The sequence below is a fragment of the Bufo bufo genome, chromosome 1 (assembly GCF_905171765.1).
Source record: "Bufo bufo chromosome 1, aBufBuf1.1, whole genome shotgun sequence".
Classification (NCBI taxonomy): Eukaryota; Metazoa; Chordata; class Amphibia; order Anura; family Bufonidae; genus Bufo; species Bufo bufo.
The window spans coordinates 279,119,643-279,137,563 of record NC_053389.1 but is presented as its reverse complement, the minus strand read 5'-3'; the positions used below and the strand labels follow the sequence as shown (position 1 = coordinate 279,137,563).

At 43.5% G+C, this 17,921-nt stretch overlaps 1 protein-coding gene across 1 annotated transcript in view; it reads left to right on the top strand.

The window, feature by feature from the left end:
* ADAM19 (ADAM metallopeptidase domain 19) overlaps positions 1-17,921 on the top strand; it is a 117,694-nt gene that overhangs the window by 51,494 nt on the left and 48,279 nt on the right. The window contains exon 4 of the mRNA XM_040439940.1: positions 10,521-10,599. Within this exon, the coding sequence (XP_040295874.1) occupies positions 10,521-10,599 (79 nt within the window). The remainder of the gene's footprint in view (positions 1-10,520; positions 10,600-17,921) is intronic.

Here is a 17,921-nt window from a genome sequence, read left to right as displayed (position 1 = left end):
AAAATGTAGTGGGAAGTGGTAAAAAATTTGAACGGTGGTGGAATTGGAAAAAAAAACCCACAACTTTGCCACAGTTTTACTTTTTTTTTTTTTTCACTTGTGATCTTGATTCTCCAGGTCAGTATAAATCTGGTGGATACCACATTTGTATAGTTTTTCTTGCGTTTTGATACTGGCCATTTTTTTCGGAGCCCTATAACCTTTTTGTAGTTAACTAGCATTGGTGTCTATAATGATTTTACTAGTTTCCTATCGAGACCGGCCACAGACAGGGGCTCCATAGGAAACACTGTGCAGCAGCCTCCTGTCATTCACTATGACAGGGGCTGCCGTACACCAGCTCCGGCTCCTCTGATCGCCACACGGGGGATCCGGAGCATTACCAGAAGCGCGTATTGAAAAAAAGGACTATGTAAATTTAAAAGTACCTGATCTTGGAGGCAAAGGAGGTAATGAAAAAAATAAAAATTAAGTATTAAAGGGGTTGTGTAATCTTAGACATTGGTGGCATGTTGCTACAAAATGCCACCAATGTCAGTTAGCTGCGGGTCCCACCTGTGGGGCGCACACTTCTCTCTATAACGAAACACCAAAACTGAAAATAGCCAAGCGCACTGCTCAGGTCATGTCTAGGATTCGATGACTTTCTTACCCTCATCTTACATTTTCTACCTCTTGGGCTAATAGTATATTACAAAAGATTTTTTTCTACCTTCTAGATTTCATTGCTTGGAGCAGTGCGTCGGCAGAAGTTAAAGAGAAGAAGAGCACGTCAGTGAAGACTGCAGTCCAGTGAGAAAGATCCCAACAAGGGTGAGTACGGCTGGCTTCAGTGCTGTGGACCCGTGTCTCCTACTCAGCCTCTACATCTTAGTAAAATTAGAGGAGGAGAAGGATGGACTTCCGTGGCATCCGGTACTGGCCGCCAAACTACACCGAGTGGGACTTGGAATGTGCAGGGCGTTAGAGGAGGGCAGCAGCAGACTACTAAGAGAATCTCCTTAAAGGCTTTGTCTGTTTTTTTTTTCTATTCATTAACTATCCAGATCGGTGGGGGGAGGGGGCGACTCCCGACACCACCACCGATCAGCTGTTGAAGAGAAGGCAGCACTCATACAAGCTCATTGTTAACCTGCTTACCGACTGCAGTGAAGAGCAGTGTAATTGCAACTATGGCATCCCCATTCACTTCTATGGGACATTATCCTACTACTCACTTGGACAGGAAGGAGCTGTTCCATTGAAGTGAATGCAGTTGCGAGGGCAAGCAGGCAAGCAATGAGAAGGCAGTGCTTGTATGAGGGCTGCTTTCTCTTCAAACTGCTGATCGGCGGGGGGGCTGGTGTCGTACCTACGCTGATCTGATATTGATGACCTATCTTGAGAATGGGTCATCAATAGAAAAAAGCTGAAAACCCCTTTAAGGAAATGATCTGCTTTTGTGAAACTGCTAACCAATCTGGATAGGACATCAACTTTAGAGCTCATGCACACAATAGAATTTTTCCCCCATGTCCATTCGTTGTTTTTTTGGCCTGTATGTACAGTACAGACCAAAAGTTTGGACACACCTTCTCATTCAAAGAGTTTTCTTTATTTTCATGACTATGAAGGCATCAAAACTATGAATTAACACATGTGGAATTATATACATAGCAAACAAGTGTGAAACAACTGAAAATATGTCATATTCTAGGTTCTTCAAAGTAGCCACCTTTTGCTTTGATTACTGCTTTGCACACTCTTGGCATTCTCCTTGATGAGCTTCAAGAGGTAGTCCCCTGAAATGGTCTTCCAACAGTCTTGAAGGAGTTCCCAGAGATGCTTAGCACTTGTTGGCCCTTTTGCCTTCACTCTGCGGTCCAGCTCACCCCAAACCATCTCGATTGGGTTCAGGTCCGGTGGCTGTAGAGGCCAGGTCATCTGGCGTAGCACCCCATCACTCTCCTTCATGGTCAAATAGCCCTTACTTTCAAAGTTTTCCCAATTTTTCAGCTGACTGACTGACCTTCATTTCTTAAAATAATGATCGCCACCCGTTTTTCTTTACTTAGCTGCTTTTTTCTTGCCATAATACAAATTCTAACAGTCTATTCAGTAGGACTATCAGCTGTGTATCCACCTGACTTCTCCACAACGCAACTGATGGTCCCAACCCCATTTATAAGGCAAGAAATCCCACTTATTAAACCTGTCAGGGCACACCTGTGAAGTGAAAACCATTTCAGGGGACTACCTCTTGAAGCTCATCAAGAGAATGCCAAGAGTGTGCAAAGCAGTAATCAAAGCAAAAGGTGGCTACTTTGAAGAACCTAGAATATAACATATTTTCAGTTGTTTCACACTTGTTTGTTATGTATATAATTCCACATGTGTTAATTCATAGTTTTGATGCCTTCAGTGTGAATCTACAATTTTCATAGTCATGAAAATAAAGAAAACTCTTTGAATGAGAAAGTGTGTCCAAACTTTTGGTCTGTACTGTATAACCATTCACTACAATGGGCCTGGCAAAAAATGGAAATGACACAAAGTGCATTACATGCCTGTATGTCCGAATGGCGGTTCCAAGGGCAAGGATAGGAAATTTCTGCAGGAGCCAAATGATTTAAATCGGAATTTTTTGATTTAAATCAGATTTTTTTTATATAAAATGCTTTTTGAGGAAAATATATTACCATACAAAGGTTATTTTATCATGAAATAAAGATTCGTTTTTAACCACTTAAAGGGGTTATCCCACTTAGCAGTTTCATACTTACCTGCTGCCACCGCGCGTTCACTTCCTGGATTCTGGCTGGGGGCGGGCTTCATCTTGATTGAAGTCTTCTCCCGGCCGGGCCGCGCGCTGGACTGAACGCGCACGCTGCCGCGCATGCGCAATGTGACTTATTTCTGGCCAGTATAGTACAGAGCCGGCGTGCGCGTTCGCAGCTCTGTACTATTCTGGCCGGGAAGAAGTCACCGTCGCGCATGCGCGGCAGCGTGCGCGTTCAGGACAGCGAGTGGCCCGGCCGGGAGAAAAGAAGAAGTCTTCTGGGCAAGCGCGACCATCGGGATTTTGCGGAAGAGCGGTGGTCGTAACCAGGGGAGACCGAGTCACAACAATGAGGTAAGTGGGGATGAATTTTCTCCTAATCGGTGGGAATTTGTTAATGAAGTATATTTACAAAAATGATCACTGTCAAATCATTAACAGATTTAACAGTGATCATTATGATGGGATAACCCCTTTAAGGACCACAGGTTTATACCCCCCTAAAGACCAGGCCCTTTTTTACAAATCGGCACTACACTACTTTCACCGTTTATTGCTCGGTCATGCAACTTACCACCCAAATGAATTTTACCTCCTTTTCTTCTCACTAATAGAGCTTTCATTTGGTGGTATTTCATTGCTGCTGACATTTTTACTTTTTTTGTTATTAATCGAAATTTAACGATTTTTTTTGCAAAAAAATGACATTTTTCACTTTCAGTTGTAAAATTTTGCAAAAAAAAACGAGATCCATATAGAAATTTTGCTCTAAATTTATAGTTCTACATGTCTTTGATAAAAAAAAAATGTTTGGGTAAAAAAAAAATGGTTTGGGTAAAAGTTATAGCGTTTACAAACTATGGTACAAAAATGTGAATTTCCGCTTTTTGAAGCAGCTCTGACTTTCTGAGCACCTGTCATGTTTCCTGAGGTTCTACAATGCCCAGACAGTACAAACACCCCACAAATGACCCCATTTCGGAAAGTACACACCCTAAGGTATTCGCTGATGGGCATAGTGAGTTCATAGAACTTTTTATTTTTTGTCACAAGTTAGCGGAAAATGATGATTTTTTTTTATTTTATTTTTTTTCCTACAAAGTCTCATATTCCACTAACTTGTGACAAAAAATAAAAACTTCTATGAACTCACTATGCCCATCACGAAATACCTTGGGGTCTCTTCTTTCCAAAATGGGGTCACTTGTGGGGTAGTTATACTGCCCTGGCATTCTAGGGGCCCAAATGTGTGGTAAGGAGTTTGAAATCAAATTCTGTAAAAAATGACCAGTGAAATCCGAAAGGTGCTTTTGGAATGTGGGCCCCTTTGCCCACCTAGGCTGCAAAAAAGTGTCACACATCTGGTATCTACGTACTCAGGAGAAGTTGAGGAATGTGTTTTGGGGTGTCATTTTACATATACCCATGCTGGGTGAGATAAATATCTTGGTCAAATGCCAACTTTGTATAAAAAAATGGGAAAAGTTGTCTTTTGCCAAGATATTTCTCTCACCCAGCATGGGTATATGTAAAATGACACCCCAAAACACATTCCCCACCTTCTCCTGAGTACGGCAATACCAGATGTGTGACACTTTTTTGCAGCCTAGGTGGGCAAAGGGGCCCATATTCCAAAGAGCACCTTTCGGATTTCACAGGTCATTTTTTACTGAATTTGATTTCAAACTCCTTACCACACATTCGGGCCCCTAGAATGCCAGGGCAGTATAACTACCCCACAAGTGACCCCATTTTGGAAAGAAGACACCCCAAGGTATTCCGTGAGGGGCATGGCAAGTTCCTAGAATTTTTTATTTTTTGTCACAAGTTAGTGGAAAATGATGATTTTTTTTTTTTTTTTTTTTTTCATACAAAGTCTCATATTCCACTAACTTGTGACAAAAAATAAAAACTTCCATGAACTCACTATGCCCATCAGCGAATACCTTGGGGTCTCTTCTTTCCAAAATGGGGTCACTTGTGGGGTAGTTATACTGCCCTGGCATTTTTGGGGCCCGAATGTGTGGTAAGGAGTTTGAAATCAAATTCTGTAAAAAATGACCTGTGAAATCCGAAAGGTGCTCTTTGGAATATGGGCCCCTTTGCCCACCTAGGCTGCAAAAAAGTGTCACACATCTGGTATCTCTGTATTCAGGAGAAGTTGAGGAATGTGTTTTGGGGTGTCTTTTTACATATACCCATGCTGGGTGAGATAAATATCTTGGTCAAATGCCAACTTTGTATAAAAAAATGGGAAAAGTTGTCTTTTGCCAAGATATTTCTCTCACCCAGCAGGGGTATATGTAAAATGACACCCCAAAACACATTCCCCACCTTCTCCTGAGTACGGGGATACCAGATGTGTGACACTTTTTTGCAGCCTAGGTGGGCAAAGGGGCCCATATTCCAAAGAGCACCTTTCGGATTTCACAGGTCATTTTTTACAGAATTTGATTTCAAACTCCTTACCACACATTTGGGCCCCTAGAATGCCAGGGCAGTATAACTACCCCACAAGTGACCCCATTTTGGAAAGAAGAGACCCCAAGGTATTCGCTGATGGGCATAGTGAGTTCATGGAAGTTTTTATTTTTTGTCACAAGTTAGTGGAATATGAGACTTTGTATGAAAAAAAAAAAAAAAAAAAATCAGCATTTTCCACTAACTTGTGACAAAAAATAAAAAATTCTAGGAACTTGCCATGCCCCTCACGGAATACCTTGGGGTGTCTTCTTTCCAAAATGGGGTCACTTGTGGGGTAGTTATACTGCCCTGGCATTTTCCAGGGGCCCTAATGTGTGGTAAGTAGGTAAATGACCTGTGAAATCCTAAAGGTGCTCTTTGGAATATGGGCCCCTTTGCCCACCTAGGCTGCAAAAAAGTGTCACACATGTGGTATCGCCGTATTCAGGAGAAGTTGGGGAATGTGTTTTGGGGTGTCATTTTACATATACCCTTGCTGGGTGAGAGAAATATCTTGGCAAAAGACAACTTTTACCATTTTTTTATACAAAGTTGGCATTTGACCAAGATATTTCTCTCACCCAGCATGGGTATATGTAAAATGACACCCCAAAACACATTCCCCAACTTCTCCTGAGTACGGCGATACCAGATGTGTGACACTTTATTGCAGCCTAGATGCGCAAAGGTGCCCAAATTCCTTTTAGGAGGGCATTTTTAGACATTTGGATACCAGACTTCTTCTCACGCTTTGGGGCCCCTAGAATGCCAGGGCAGTATAAATACCCCACATGTGACCCCATTTTGGAAAGAAGACACCCCAAGGTATTCAATGAGGGGCATGGCGAGTTCATAGAAATTTTTTTTTTTTGGCACAAGTTAGCGGAAATTGATATTTTTAATTTTTTTCTCACAAAGTCTCCCGTTCCGCTAACTTGGGACAAAAATTTCAATCTTTCATGGACTCAATATGCCCCTCACGGAATACCTGGGGGTGTCTTCTTTCCGAAATGGGGTCACATGTGGGGTATTTATACTGCCCTGGCATTCTAGGGGCCCTAAAGCGTGAGAAGAAGTCTGGAATATAAATGTCTAAAAAAATTTACGCATTTGGTTTCCGTGAGGGGTATGGTGAGTTCATGTGAGATTTTATTTTTTGACACAAGTTAGTGGAATATGAGACTTTGTAAGAAAAAAAAAATAATAATTCCGCTAACTTGGGCCAAAAAAATGTCTGAATGGAGCCTTACAGAGGGGTGATCAATGACAGGGGGGGTGATCAATGACAGGGGGGGTGATCAATGACAGGGGGGTGATCAGGGAGTCTATATGGGGTGATAACCACAGTCATTGATCACGCCCGTGTAAGGCTTCATTCAGACGTCCGTATGCGTTTTGCGGATCCGATCCATCTATCAGTGCATCCATAAAAATCATGCGGACATCTGAATGGAGCTTTACAGGGGGGTAATCAATGACAGGGGGGTGATCAGGGAGTCTATATGGGGTGATCACCACAGTCATTGATCATGCCCCTGTAAGGCTTCATTCAGACGTCCGGATGCGTTTTGCGGATCCGATCCATCTATCAGTGGATCCGTAAAAATCATGCGGACGTCTGAATGGAGCTTTACAGGGGGGTAATCAATGACAGGGGGGTAATCAATGACAGGGGGGTGATCAGGGAGTCTATATGGGGTGATCACCACAGTCATTGATCACGCCCCTGTAAGGCTTCATTCAGACGTCCGGATGCGTTTTGCGGATCCGATCCATCTATCAGTGGATCCGTAAAAATCATGCGGACATCTGAATGGAGCTTTACAGGGGGGTGATCAATGACAGGGGTGTAATCAATGACAGGGGGGTGATCAGGGAGTCTATATGGGGTGATAACCACAGTCATTGATCACGCCCCTGTAAGGCTTCATTCAGACGTCCGGATGCGTTTTGCGGATCCGATCCATCTATCAGTGCATCCGTAAAAATCATGCGGACATCTGAATGGAGCTTTACAGGGGGGTAATCAATGACAGGGGGGTGATCACCACAGTCATTGATCATGCCCCTGTAAGGCTTCATTCAGACGTCCGTATGCGTTTTGCGGATCCGATCCATCTATCAGTGCATCCGTAAAAATCATGCGGACATCTGAATGGAGCTTTACAGGGGGGTGATCAATGACAGGGGGGTGATCAGGGAGTCTATATGGGGTGATCACCACAATCATTGATCATGCCCCTGTAAGGCTTCATTCAGACGTCCGGATGCGTTTTGCGGATCCGATCCATCTATCAGTGCATCCGTAAAAATCATGCGGACATCTGAATGGAGCTTTACAGGGGGGTGATCAGGGAGTCTATATGGGGTGATCACCACAGTCATTGATCATGCCCCTGTAAGGCTTCATTCAGACGTCCGGATGCGTTTTGCGGATCCGATCCATCTATCAGTGGATCCGTAAAAATCATGCGGACGTCTGAATGGAGCTTTACAGGGGGGTGATCAATGACAGGGGGGTAATCAATGACAGGGGGGTGATCAGGGAGTCTATATGGGGTGATCACCACAGTCATTGATCACGCCCCTGTAAGGCTTCATTCAGACGTCCGGATGCGTTTTGCGGATCCGATCCATCTATCAGTGGATCCGTAAAAATCATGCGGACGTCTGAATGGAGCTTTACAGGGGGGTGATCAATGACAGGGGGGTGATCAATGACAGGGGGGTGATCAGGGAGTCTATATGGGGTGATCAGGGGTGATCAGGGGCTAATAAGGGGTTAATAAGTGACGGGGGGGGGGGGTTTAGTGTAGTGTAGTGGTGCTTGGTGCTACTTTACTGAGCTACCTGTGTCCTCTGGTGGTCGATCCAAACAAAGGGGACCACCAGAGGACCAGGTAGCAGGTATATTAGACGCTGTTATCAAAACAGCGTCTAATATACCTGTTAGGGGTTAAAAAAAACACATCTCCAGCCTGCCAGCGAACGATCGCCGCTGGCAGGCTGGAGATCAACTCTCTTACCTTCCGTTCCTGTGAGCGCGCGCGCCTGTGTGCGCGCGTTCACAGGAAATCTCGGCTCACGCGAGATGACGCCTATTGGCGTTAGCGTAGCCTGGGGGAGCCGCCGCAATGACGCCTTTCGGCGTTACAGTTGCGGGAAGTGGTTAATTATGTAGAATAAGGCTGTATATGTTGAATTTTTTTGGTAAATAAATTCCATTAATCCATTCACAATGTCATTCTCTTCCAGAGGTTTTTGTAAGATTATTGGGCAGTTTCTCTGCCTACAAGATATTATCACAGATGCTTGGTTTACTTTTGCAGTTCTCAAAACTGAATTTGACTCAGCAGAGATCACATGCCTCTTCTTCACAGCAAAAATGTTATAACATGAACAGAGTTCAGAAAAAGACCTTAATCCTAACTTCTACAAACCTATGAATACAGAATCAACCTAATCAAACTAATATGAAAGTTGTTATTCTAAAAATCTTCATCTACTTGCATATTATAAGTTATACCAGCAAGAATTAGTCTTTATGTAGAAAACTATGATTTAAATCAAGCCTTACTGACTACTCTGGCCCTTAATCAAATTTTTTCTTTGTTTGATGCGTGTGTGTGTTGTGGGGGGTGGGTGGTGAGTTGGTCACCAAAACCGTGTTTTTAGTATTTTTATATTTTAATAGTGAAGACTTTTTTTTGGTTTATTTATCTTTATATAAACCATTGGGAAGGGGGTTGATACTGTCTATAGCTTGCAGTACATTGCAGCCTCCCCTTTCTGCCCGCTCTTCCGCCATGTACTAGTGCTTATTATGGCACATACAAGGGCACACCCTCTGCATATATAAGAGTTACAAAATAAGCAGTAGTAGATGGTAGAACATCAAGCAGGGGGGCGCAGACAGGGGCTAAGAAGTCATAGACAAGGGCCAGGGAGGCGCACACAGGGAACAGGGGCGCAGACAAAGGCCAAGAGGGGCACAGATAAGGGCCAGGTGCGCAGACAAGGGCCAGGGGGGGGGAGGGGCACAGATAAGGGCCAGGGGCGCAGACAAGGGTCAGGGAGGGGGCACAGATAAGGGACAGGGCCCGGGGTCGCACAATGGGGCCAGGGTGGCGCACACAGGGGCCAAGGGGGCAGAGACAAGGGCCAGGGAGGTGCAGACAGAGGCCGGGGCACAGACAACGCTGGGGGGTAACAGATAATGGCCAGGGGCCAAGGAGGCGCAGCCAAGGGGGGCACACAGGCAGCGGGCACAGACATGGATGGATGATGGAAGGATGATGATGGACAGGCCGGACCCCCAATGTCGCCCAGGGATCTCCCTGCACTTACTGTTTTATCTGGGCCCCTCCGTTCGCCCGCTGTGGCCCCCATTACCGTCTCCCGCGCTGTATGATAATTACTACTATCGGAGCAGGGAGGAGGAGACTGCCTTTTTTCTCAATGGGCGTTCCTTCTCCCTGGGCTGTAGCGCTGTCCAATCGCAGCGCAGAGCGTCACAGCCAGGGAGAAGGTGCAGTCTCCTTCTCCCTTCTCTGATAGTAGTAATTATCATACAGCGCTGGAGACGGTAACGGGGGCCACAGCGGGCATCATACTCAAGAAGATGAGGCTGTAATTGCTGCCTAAGGTGCTTCAACTAAGTACAGAGTAAGTAAGGGTCCATTCACACATCCTCAATTCTGTTCCGCATTTTGCGGAACGGAATTGCCGACCCATTCATTTCTATGGGGCCGCACGCAATTGCGGACAAGAATAGGCATATTCTATTAGTGCCGGCAATGTGCGGTCCGCAAAATGCAGAACGCACATTGACAGTGTCCGTGTTTTGCGGATTAGCGGACCCGTGGATCCGCAAAACACACATTGACGTATGAATGGACCCTTAAGGATCTGAATACTTGTGATAATTTGTCCTTTGGAATGTTCTAAAAAAATGATGATTGGTCGTCTATGGTGCCCATACACATGAAGACTGCCCCAATACTGTGAGATACTGCAGTGATTATATGGACACGTTTAGATTCATTGAGGCTGAGATACAATTCCAGACACATCCTATAGCCAAGAGTGGAGCTGTTTGATAGTCCCATACAACTCCACTAACATGTGCAGGCCCATACTTGTGTAGGACCACTAGGTCAGGGAGACCCTCTGCTTTGAGGAGGTCAGTTGATTTCAGGGTTTGCAGGGAATTTAGCCATTATACTATAGAATTCATTAAATTGTAAATGGAATAAGGATTTACATGGGTTAAGTATTAACTCTTCATTTTCATCCCCAGGCAACTTATCCATATGAATTATAGACAGATCCATTACAGCTCCAGTGACATTCCTATTGTGCATAAACCCAACATGACGGTAGGAGCTTTTTCCTAAATTTCAGCTTTCTCTATATTGCATTGGTGTTATGTATTAATTGGGGTGTCCAGAGGTATTAAACTTTTTATATATGGCTCACAGTGGGTTATGCTGATCTGATGCTGCCCTGGTGTCCACTTCCTGGTCCTGACTCAACACGTAGGAAATGCCTGGAGATGCCTGCACAGCCAATCACTGGTTATAGCAGTGACCCATCTCAGCCAGTGGTTGCTTGAGGTGACCTTTCCTATCTTTCAAGCTGGGACCATTAAGTGGAGAGCAGCGGGACCAAAGCAGCGGCGGATCAGCAGCAGCAGGGAATCGGTGAAGGTATGTTTTTATTTTTAAAAGGGTTTTCTGAGATATTTTATTTATTTTTTTTATTTTTTATTTTTTACTAATGACCTATGCTCTGAACACCCGGGCCCCCACCAATCAGCTGTTTTGAGAAGTCAGTGGCACTCCTCTGAGCGCCACTGCCTTCTCACAGCTCATCAAGCACAGCTCCGTACATTGTATGGCGGCTGTGCTTGGGGCTTGAATGGGGCTGAGCTGCTCCTAGACACGTGAACGATGAACGTGGCTTCACTGGCCTAGGAAAAGCAGAGAGAAGCGCTGCTGCTTTCTCGAACAGCTGGATCTGTGGGGGTGCCGGGTGTTGGGCCCCCACCGATCAGATTCTTATGACCTATCCTGAGGATAGGTCAGCAGTAAAAAATCTCGGAAAATCCCTTTAAAGGCGTTGTCCAGCTTTTTAAAGGGGTTGTCCGCAACCCTGATGATCAGCTGTGTGGGTGTAGCTCTTTCTCCAGAAGCTGGAACTATAAAGCTCTGTGAACCGTGTAATGGACAAAGATCATCACTGCACCCCCACTCCCACTGACTTCAATGGGAGCACTGCTGCAGTGATGACTTCTGTCCATAAGACAGTTGACAGAGCTTTAGAGTTCTGGCGCTGACTTCCAGCAAAGGAGCTACACCCGAACCCCTGCCGATCAACTTGTGATGGCCTATTCTGAGGATAGAAAAACAAAAAAAGTACAGCACCCCTAATTTTATCAAAAGAAAGCATGGTCCATGCCCAAATTGGAGCCAAATCCACGGTCCCCACATAAAGCTGAAAAAGAAAAGAAAGTGAAGTCCTTTAATCCATCCTCTGCAATCTAGCAAATGCAGCTTTTCAGCTATACATTAGCTTTAGGTATTTGGTAGATTGCAGAAGATGGATTTAAGGACCACTTTCTTCTTCACATTTGCAAATACGAGCGCTGCCCCTTCTTTCTTTTGTTTGCCCATCACTTCGTAAAAGCTGGACAACCCCTTTTACCCTCTGTGAGCCATATGTACAAAATGAATACCCCTTAACCTCCCCATAGGGGTCACACGACCTGGGTATCTGCTGTGGATCCACACTCAGATTACACCCATTGTAATTTAATTAAGCATATCCTTGGCTTTTCTATGAGGAAGCAGTGGCTATTTTAAAACCGCAGTGCGTTCCTTATTCTGCACAGATTTTCTTAAGCAGCACATGAGTAGGGTAGAAAATACTTGAGTAATATGCATTGCCAGCGGATTATCTGCGGATTCTGTCAGGAATGCCTAAATCCAGACAGAATCTTGAATCTTAGAATGTATGAACATGGCCCTAACAGGAAACGCAATAAGCCGTTTTGACATTTTATACCAGAATTTATACTGGTATGAAGAATTTATATACAGAGTTTATACTGTGTTTGCACATTTTTATTTTTATATTAAGATATCATCTTTGTCTGTGGTTTTTAGTTGAATCTTGACATAGGAAACGGAGATGTCATGAATTTTCCTCTATCAGTCTCTAATTTGTGTTTGAATATATCTAACTGATAACCCACAATTCCACTTCCTGTTTGTGAGTGGGGGTGGGGGTTCATCTTCCTGTTTCCTGTAAAAATGAACCAAAAACAAGTTGTTATTCATTATCATCAGTGTTTCCAATGCTCCATCCAAAAATAATGAAAACTGGAGTTTCCCATTGTAATCAGCTATGTGGGACGTGACATGTGGATGCTATATCCATGAGTAGAACATATACAATATATCTCCATGGTTATGAGGAGATTTGGACACATAACATCTTCATATTAAGTTAAAAAGTAGAGTAAACATTGAATTAACGTACCTTGTACAGATCCGGAGTCTGTATTGTATCCAGAGCTGCATTCATAATTCTGCTGGTTGCTGTTGGAAACAGTCAACAAGCTTGTTGACAGAAATACCCCTGAGAGTATAGCTAAGGTTTAACTAATCAGGTAGTCTGTTCCAGCACAGAATAGAGTACAGCAATTTACCATATCCGACATAGCCGCATAATGCCGAGCACCGCTGGATCCCCATTCACTATAATGGGACCTGATGGGGGCCTGGCGGTTTTCTGGCATAAATGCCGGCTTTTCTCTGGAGAAATACCGCTGCATTTGGATCAGTTTACCGCATATGTGAATCTACCCTTAGTTTACTTCCTATAATGCAGCGCAGCTGTATGGAATTTACATTTCAGAAGCCTCTAGAGCCAAAATGGCTACCACATATTGCAGTTGGTAAATTCAGAGCAGGGCTTACATGCAGAAACACCACCAAACCCATGGTAGAACACCCATTTGTGGGCGGGGCTAACATTCTTGGCACTGGACAACCTGAATTTGCCAGGACTGTCTTTGAAAGTTAGCGACAGTCCATGCAAATTCTGTAACTATGTTACCACCTTATGCTCCTGTCATAAAAAAAAATGCAAAAATGTATAGTATAGCATAGTATTCATCTAAAAAATAATACATAATGTCTATATAAGTATAGAACGCACATTCTTGGAAGCCCCTCTGAGAGGAAAGAGCCATATATAAGCATGGTCTCCTTGTGCCAGCCCTAAACTAGCGAGATTTCAGCTGTGAAGCCTGTATAATTGTCACTGCAGCTCTGGCCGGTATAACTCTGGAACAATACAAGATATGTAATGCAATGTATTTACAAGGTATTTCAACTTTTTATGTAGATTCATTTTGTATGTAAACTGTATGGCATATGCTTTATAATAAAACCCGAATAAGCCATTTACTGCTTCATGTCCCGGTATGGTCTGTGTTTACTTGCCCGCGTCTGTTCACCCTGCACGACCCAGATCCTCATCCTGCGAGAGACATTATTTGTTTTTTGGATAATTCATCACCAGCAGCTCTCCTTCTGGTCTACTTCAAAACATGGCCGCTTGTAGTCTCCCTGGCAGGACGTCCTGTGTTGTGTGCGGTTTCTCCAGCTTTGTGGATTTGGCTATTTCCTACCTCAGATAAACCCTGACTCCATTTCAGTGTGACCTGATATCCTTTTCTCTGTTTCCTGACACACTTCTGTGGTGCCATATCATTAAGTAGGTCAGGAGTAAAAAGTCATTTCTCTCTGCCATCCGCTCTGGGCACTTACAGTGGAGGACCTCACATGTATTTATAGAACGCGCAGATATTCGCCATCATGTGATAGACGCTGAGGTTAGAGAAGGATAGATGTAGTCACGTCCAGACACTCGGCACAAACACAGATGTTCCCAGCAGATGCTTATTCTAGTCATTACTGGTGGTAGAGAAAGTGTAACATCAGCGGGGTCAGTAAGAATCTTCACCGCACTACCATCTGTATAATATAATAACCTCACTAAGATTCTTTTCTTTTCCTTTTTTTTTTTTAAAACCCTGAGGAACGTGACTTTCTTCAGCCATGTGCAGCCCAAAACCATCATGTCTATGAAAATGTACTTCTCTCCTCCTCCCCCCACAAACCCATATCCAGAATCTTAGCACTTAGCCGTAAGTCTTGAAATATTGACTAGAGGAAGCTTTTTGACAATGAAGAGGTTAATTCGTACTGGTAACAGATAATTAAGGCGATCCCTGCCGCGATTTACCGAACAGGGTGTCATGAGAGAGTCATGTATTGATTGGTAATACATATCCCCTAATAAATTGCCTTCCCAGGAAGAGGGCTAGAGACCACGACTTAATCAGGTAAGTCAGCAATACTGTAAATTCCACAACGGATCGCAGTGAAAAAAGACACTCAGTGCCAAATAATGGTATTCCGCAGCTCAGACAGCGTTGTAGGGGCGTACGCTGTCATCTTCGCTTATCTGCAGAGTCATTGTATAGACTGGTAGTCTTTCATTACTCACTACAGAGAACCCATTAGGGAGACATGTCTCTTCGAGTGGTGATAAGCCTCTGGGAACACTTCAAATTAGTACAATTATGTCCTTGTCTCCTATAATCGGCCAGATGTGGAAAGGGTTAAATCTTCTATGGTGAGATCATCAAGCTCAGTTACCCAGGAAGTTGCGATTGGGGTATCCGCAAAGGCGGAAATGAGGACCGATATATAAGAATGTTGGAGTGAAAGACACCACTGTCCATTGTATCATTTATAATGTTGGATTGTTTCCCGTATTAAAAGGGTTCTCCGGGATGATATGGTTATAGCAGCAATTATGGAGTTGTAGACGTTTCCTAATATAGTAACTAAATTGTTTTCAGGGACTGAGTAGATGGTAGGGATAGTGGGGGAGGATGGGGTTTACTCTTTCTATTACATTTTACAGCAAACAAAAGGAACCAACATGTGGCCTAATTATCTTTACCATCCATAAATGGCATGGCCAAAAGTATCTGAACCCTTAAATGTGGCTGTGCCACTAATCAATAATGCACTATGCAAACACAACATGTGGACTAAGCCCTCACTCTGATATAATCAAATCTGAGATTCTCAGTTAATATATTTTGATCAGAACACATCTGTGCCCGCCTACCCACGCCAAGATGATCTCAGTCAGACAGGTCCTACTCTAAACCTAGCTATGCCGTTGGGCATTGTGGGGATTCGCTCTGGTAGGCAGGTTAGCGGACGCAGTATAGAGGCAATCACAAAGTCTTTAACTTAAATAGTTCAGTGTTTATTCACACAGAAGGCAAAACAAAATAACAGTTTGCAGTCTTGGTGTTTGTTCACACCATGGAAAGTCCACAGAACACAAACATTCACCTTGATAGCAGTTTTGCATCAGCGGTCCCCAGAAGGCATTAGGGGCCTGTTTTCCAGCATGCGGCTCTCAGCCCTTTTGCACGCCACACATCTACAGATCCCAAACCACAGAGACTCCACAGCTTCACTGTGAGATGGAGGATAATCCACACCACCTGATTAATGGTGACTGCTTTTTATAAGCCTCCCAAGACCCGGCATGGAACGTGGGGAGTAGCCGCCCACCCAGCACTTTGGCTACTCCCAGTAAGAGCCATCCCGGATCGGCTTTACAGCCATACTAAACAGCTGAAGTGTCAGACTGCAAAGTAATAATGACACTTCAGAAAAAAAACGGCTCTTACCTCACCGAGGCCAGGAACCTCGGTGACACTTACCGACCATCAATGATAGCCCCTTGTTCCTTCCCACAGCATTTACATTCAGAAGAGTGTGCTGCTCCTTGTTACCTCTGTGTGCAACAAGCAGCTATAACCACCTAATGAAGGTCACCTGTGAGATAGGCGGGGCAAAAGTGCACAAAAATGCTACTACCAAAATAGAAGCGCATTCACACCACTCCTTCAAGACTATTCAAAAAATCACAGAAAAAAATACAGAACATCCTGCACAATATGATAATGAATATGCGGATATGCATGGCTACATTTATAAAATCACGGAAAATAATGCAAACACAACATATGGACTAAGCCCTCACTCTGATATAATAAAATATCATGTGCCCACCTACTTCCAGCGCCAAGGTGGTCTCAGTCAGTCAATACCTACTCTAAACCTACCTATGCCATATGAGCATTTACATTAAGGAGAGCAGACACTGCAAATATAGTGTGCCGCTCCTAGTTACCTCTGTGTGCATCAAGCAACCAATTAGAGGAGGAGCACGCATAGCTATATGCATTATTTTCTGTGATTTTATGATATTTCTGTGATATTCATTATGATATTGTGCAGGATGTTCTGTATTTTTGTCCATGATTTTTTGAATAGTCTTGAAGGAGTGGCATCTTCAGGTGTGAATGCGCTTCTATTTTGGGAGCAGCATTCTTCTGCACTTTTTCCCCACCTATCTCACAGTTGACCTTGATTAGGTGCTACATATAGCTGTGCGGAATCCTCCTCTCATTGGTTGCTGAATGCACACAGAGGTAACAAGAAGCAGCACACTATGGCCCTGATTTATCATACCTTCACTCCAGAATTCTGGCATCGAAAAGACGCAAAATAGGGCTTTTGTGACTTTTTTGCACTTGAATTTGCGACTTTTTACATGCATTTGCGGAACATTTTGTGACTTTTTGCATTTTCACACCACTCACTCACATTTTGTAATATGGGTGGGAAACTGGGTGTGTTTAGCAATGTTAACCCCTTCTAGCCTGGGCCAGTTTTCGCCCTTCTGCCCAGGCCATTTTTTGCAAATCTAACTTGTGTCAATTTATTTGGTAATAGCTTTGGAACACTTTTATTTATCCAAGCCATTCTAAGAATGTTTTCTCGTGACACATTGTACTTCATGATAGTCATAAATTTGAGTCAATATATTTCACCTTTTATTTATGAAAAAATCCCAAATTTACCAAAAATTTTGAAAAATTTGCAATTTTCAAAATTTCTGTTTCTCTGCTTTTAAAACAGAAAGTGATACCTCATAAAATATTTATTACTTAACATTCCCCATATGTCTACTTTATGTTGGCATCATTTGTAAATGTCATTTTATTTTTTTAGGACGTTAGAAGGCTTAGAATTTTAGAAGCAATTCTTTAACTTTTTAAGAAAATTGCCAAAACCCACTTTTCAAGGACCAGTTCAGGTCTGAAGTCACTTTGTGGGGCTTACATAGTGGATACCCCCCATAAATGACCCCATTGTAGAAACTACACCCCTCAAGTTACTTAAAACTGATTTTACAAACTTTGTTTACCCTTTAGGTGTTCCACAAGAATTAAAGGAAAATGGAGATTACATTTTTAGATTTCACTTTTTGGGCAGATTTTCCATTTTAATCAATTTTTTTCTTAAACACATCAAGGGTTAACAGCCAAACAAAACTCAATATTTATTACCCTGATTCAGCGGTTTACAGAAACACCCCACATGTGGTCGTAAACTGATGTAAGGGCACACGGCAGGGCGCAGAAGAAAAGGAGCGCCATATGGTTTTTGGAAGGCAGATTTTGCTGGACTGTTTTTTAGATGCCATGTCCCATTTGAAGCCCCCCTGATGCACCTTACAGTAGAAACTCCCA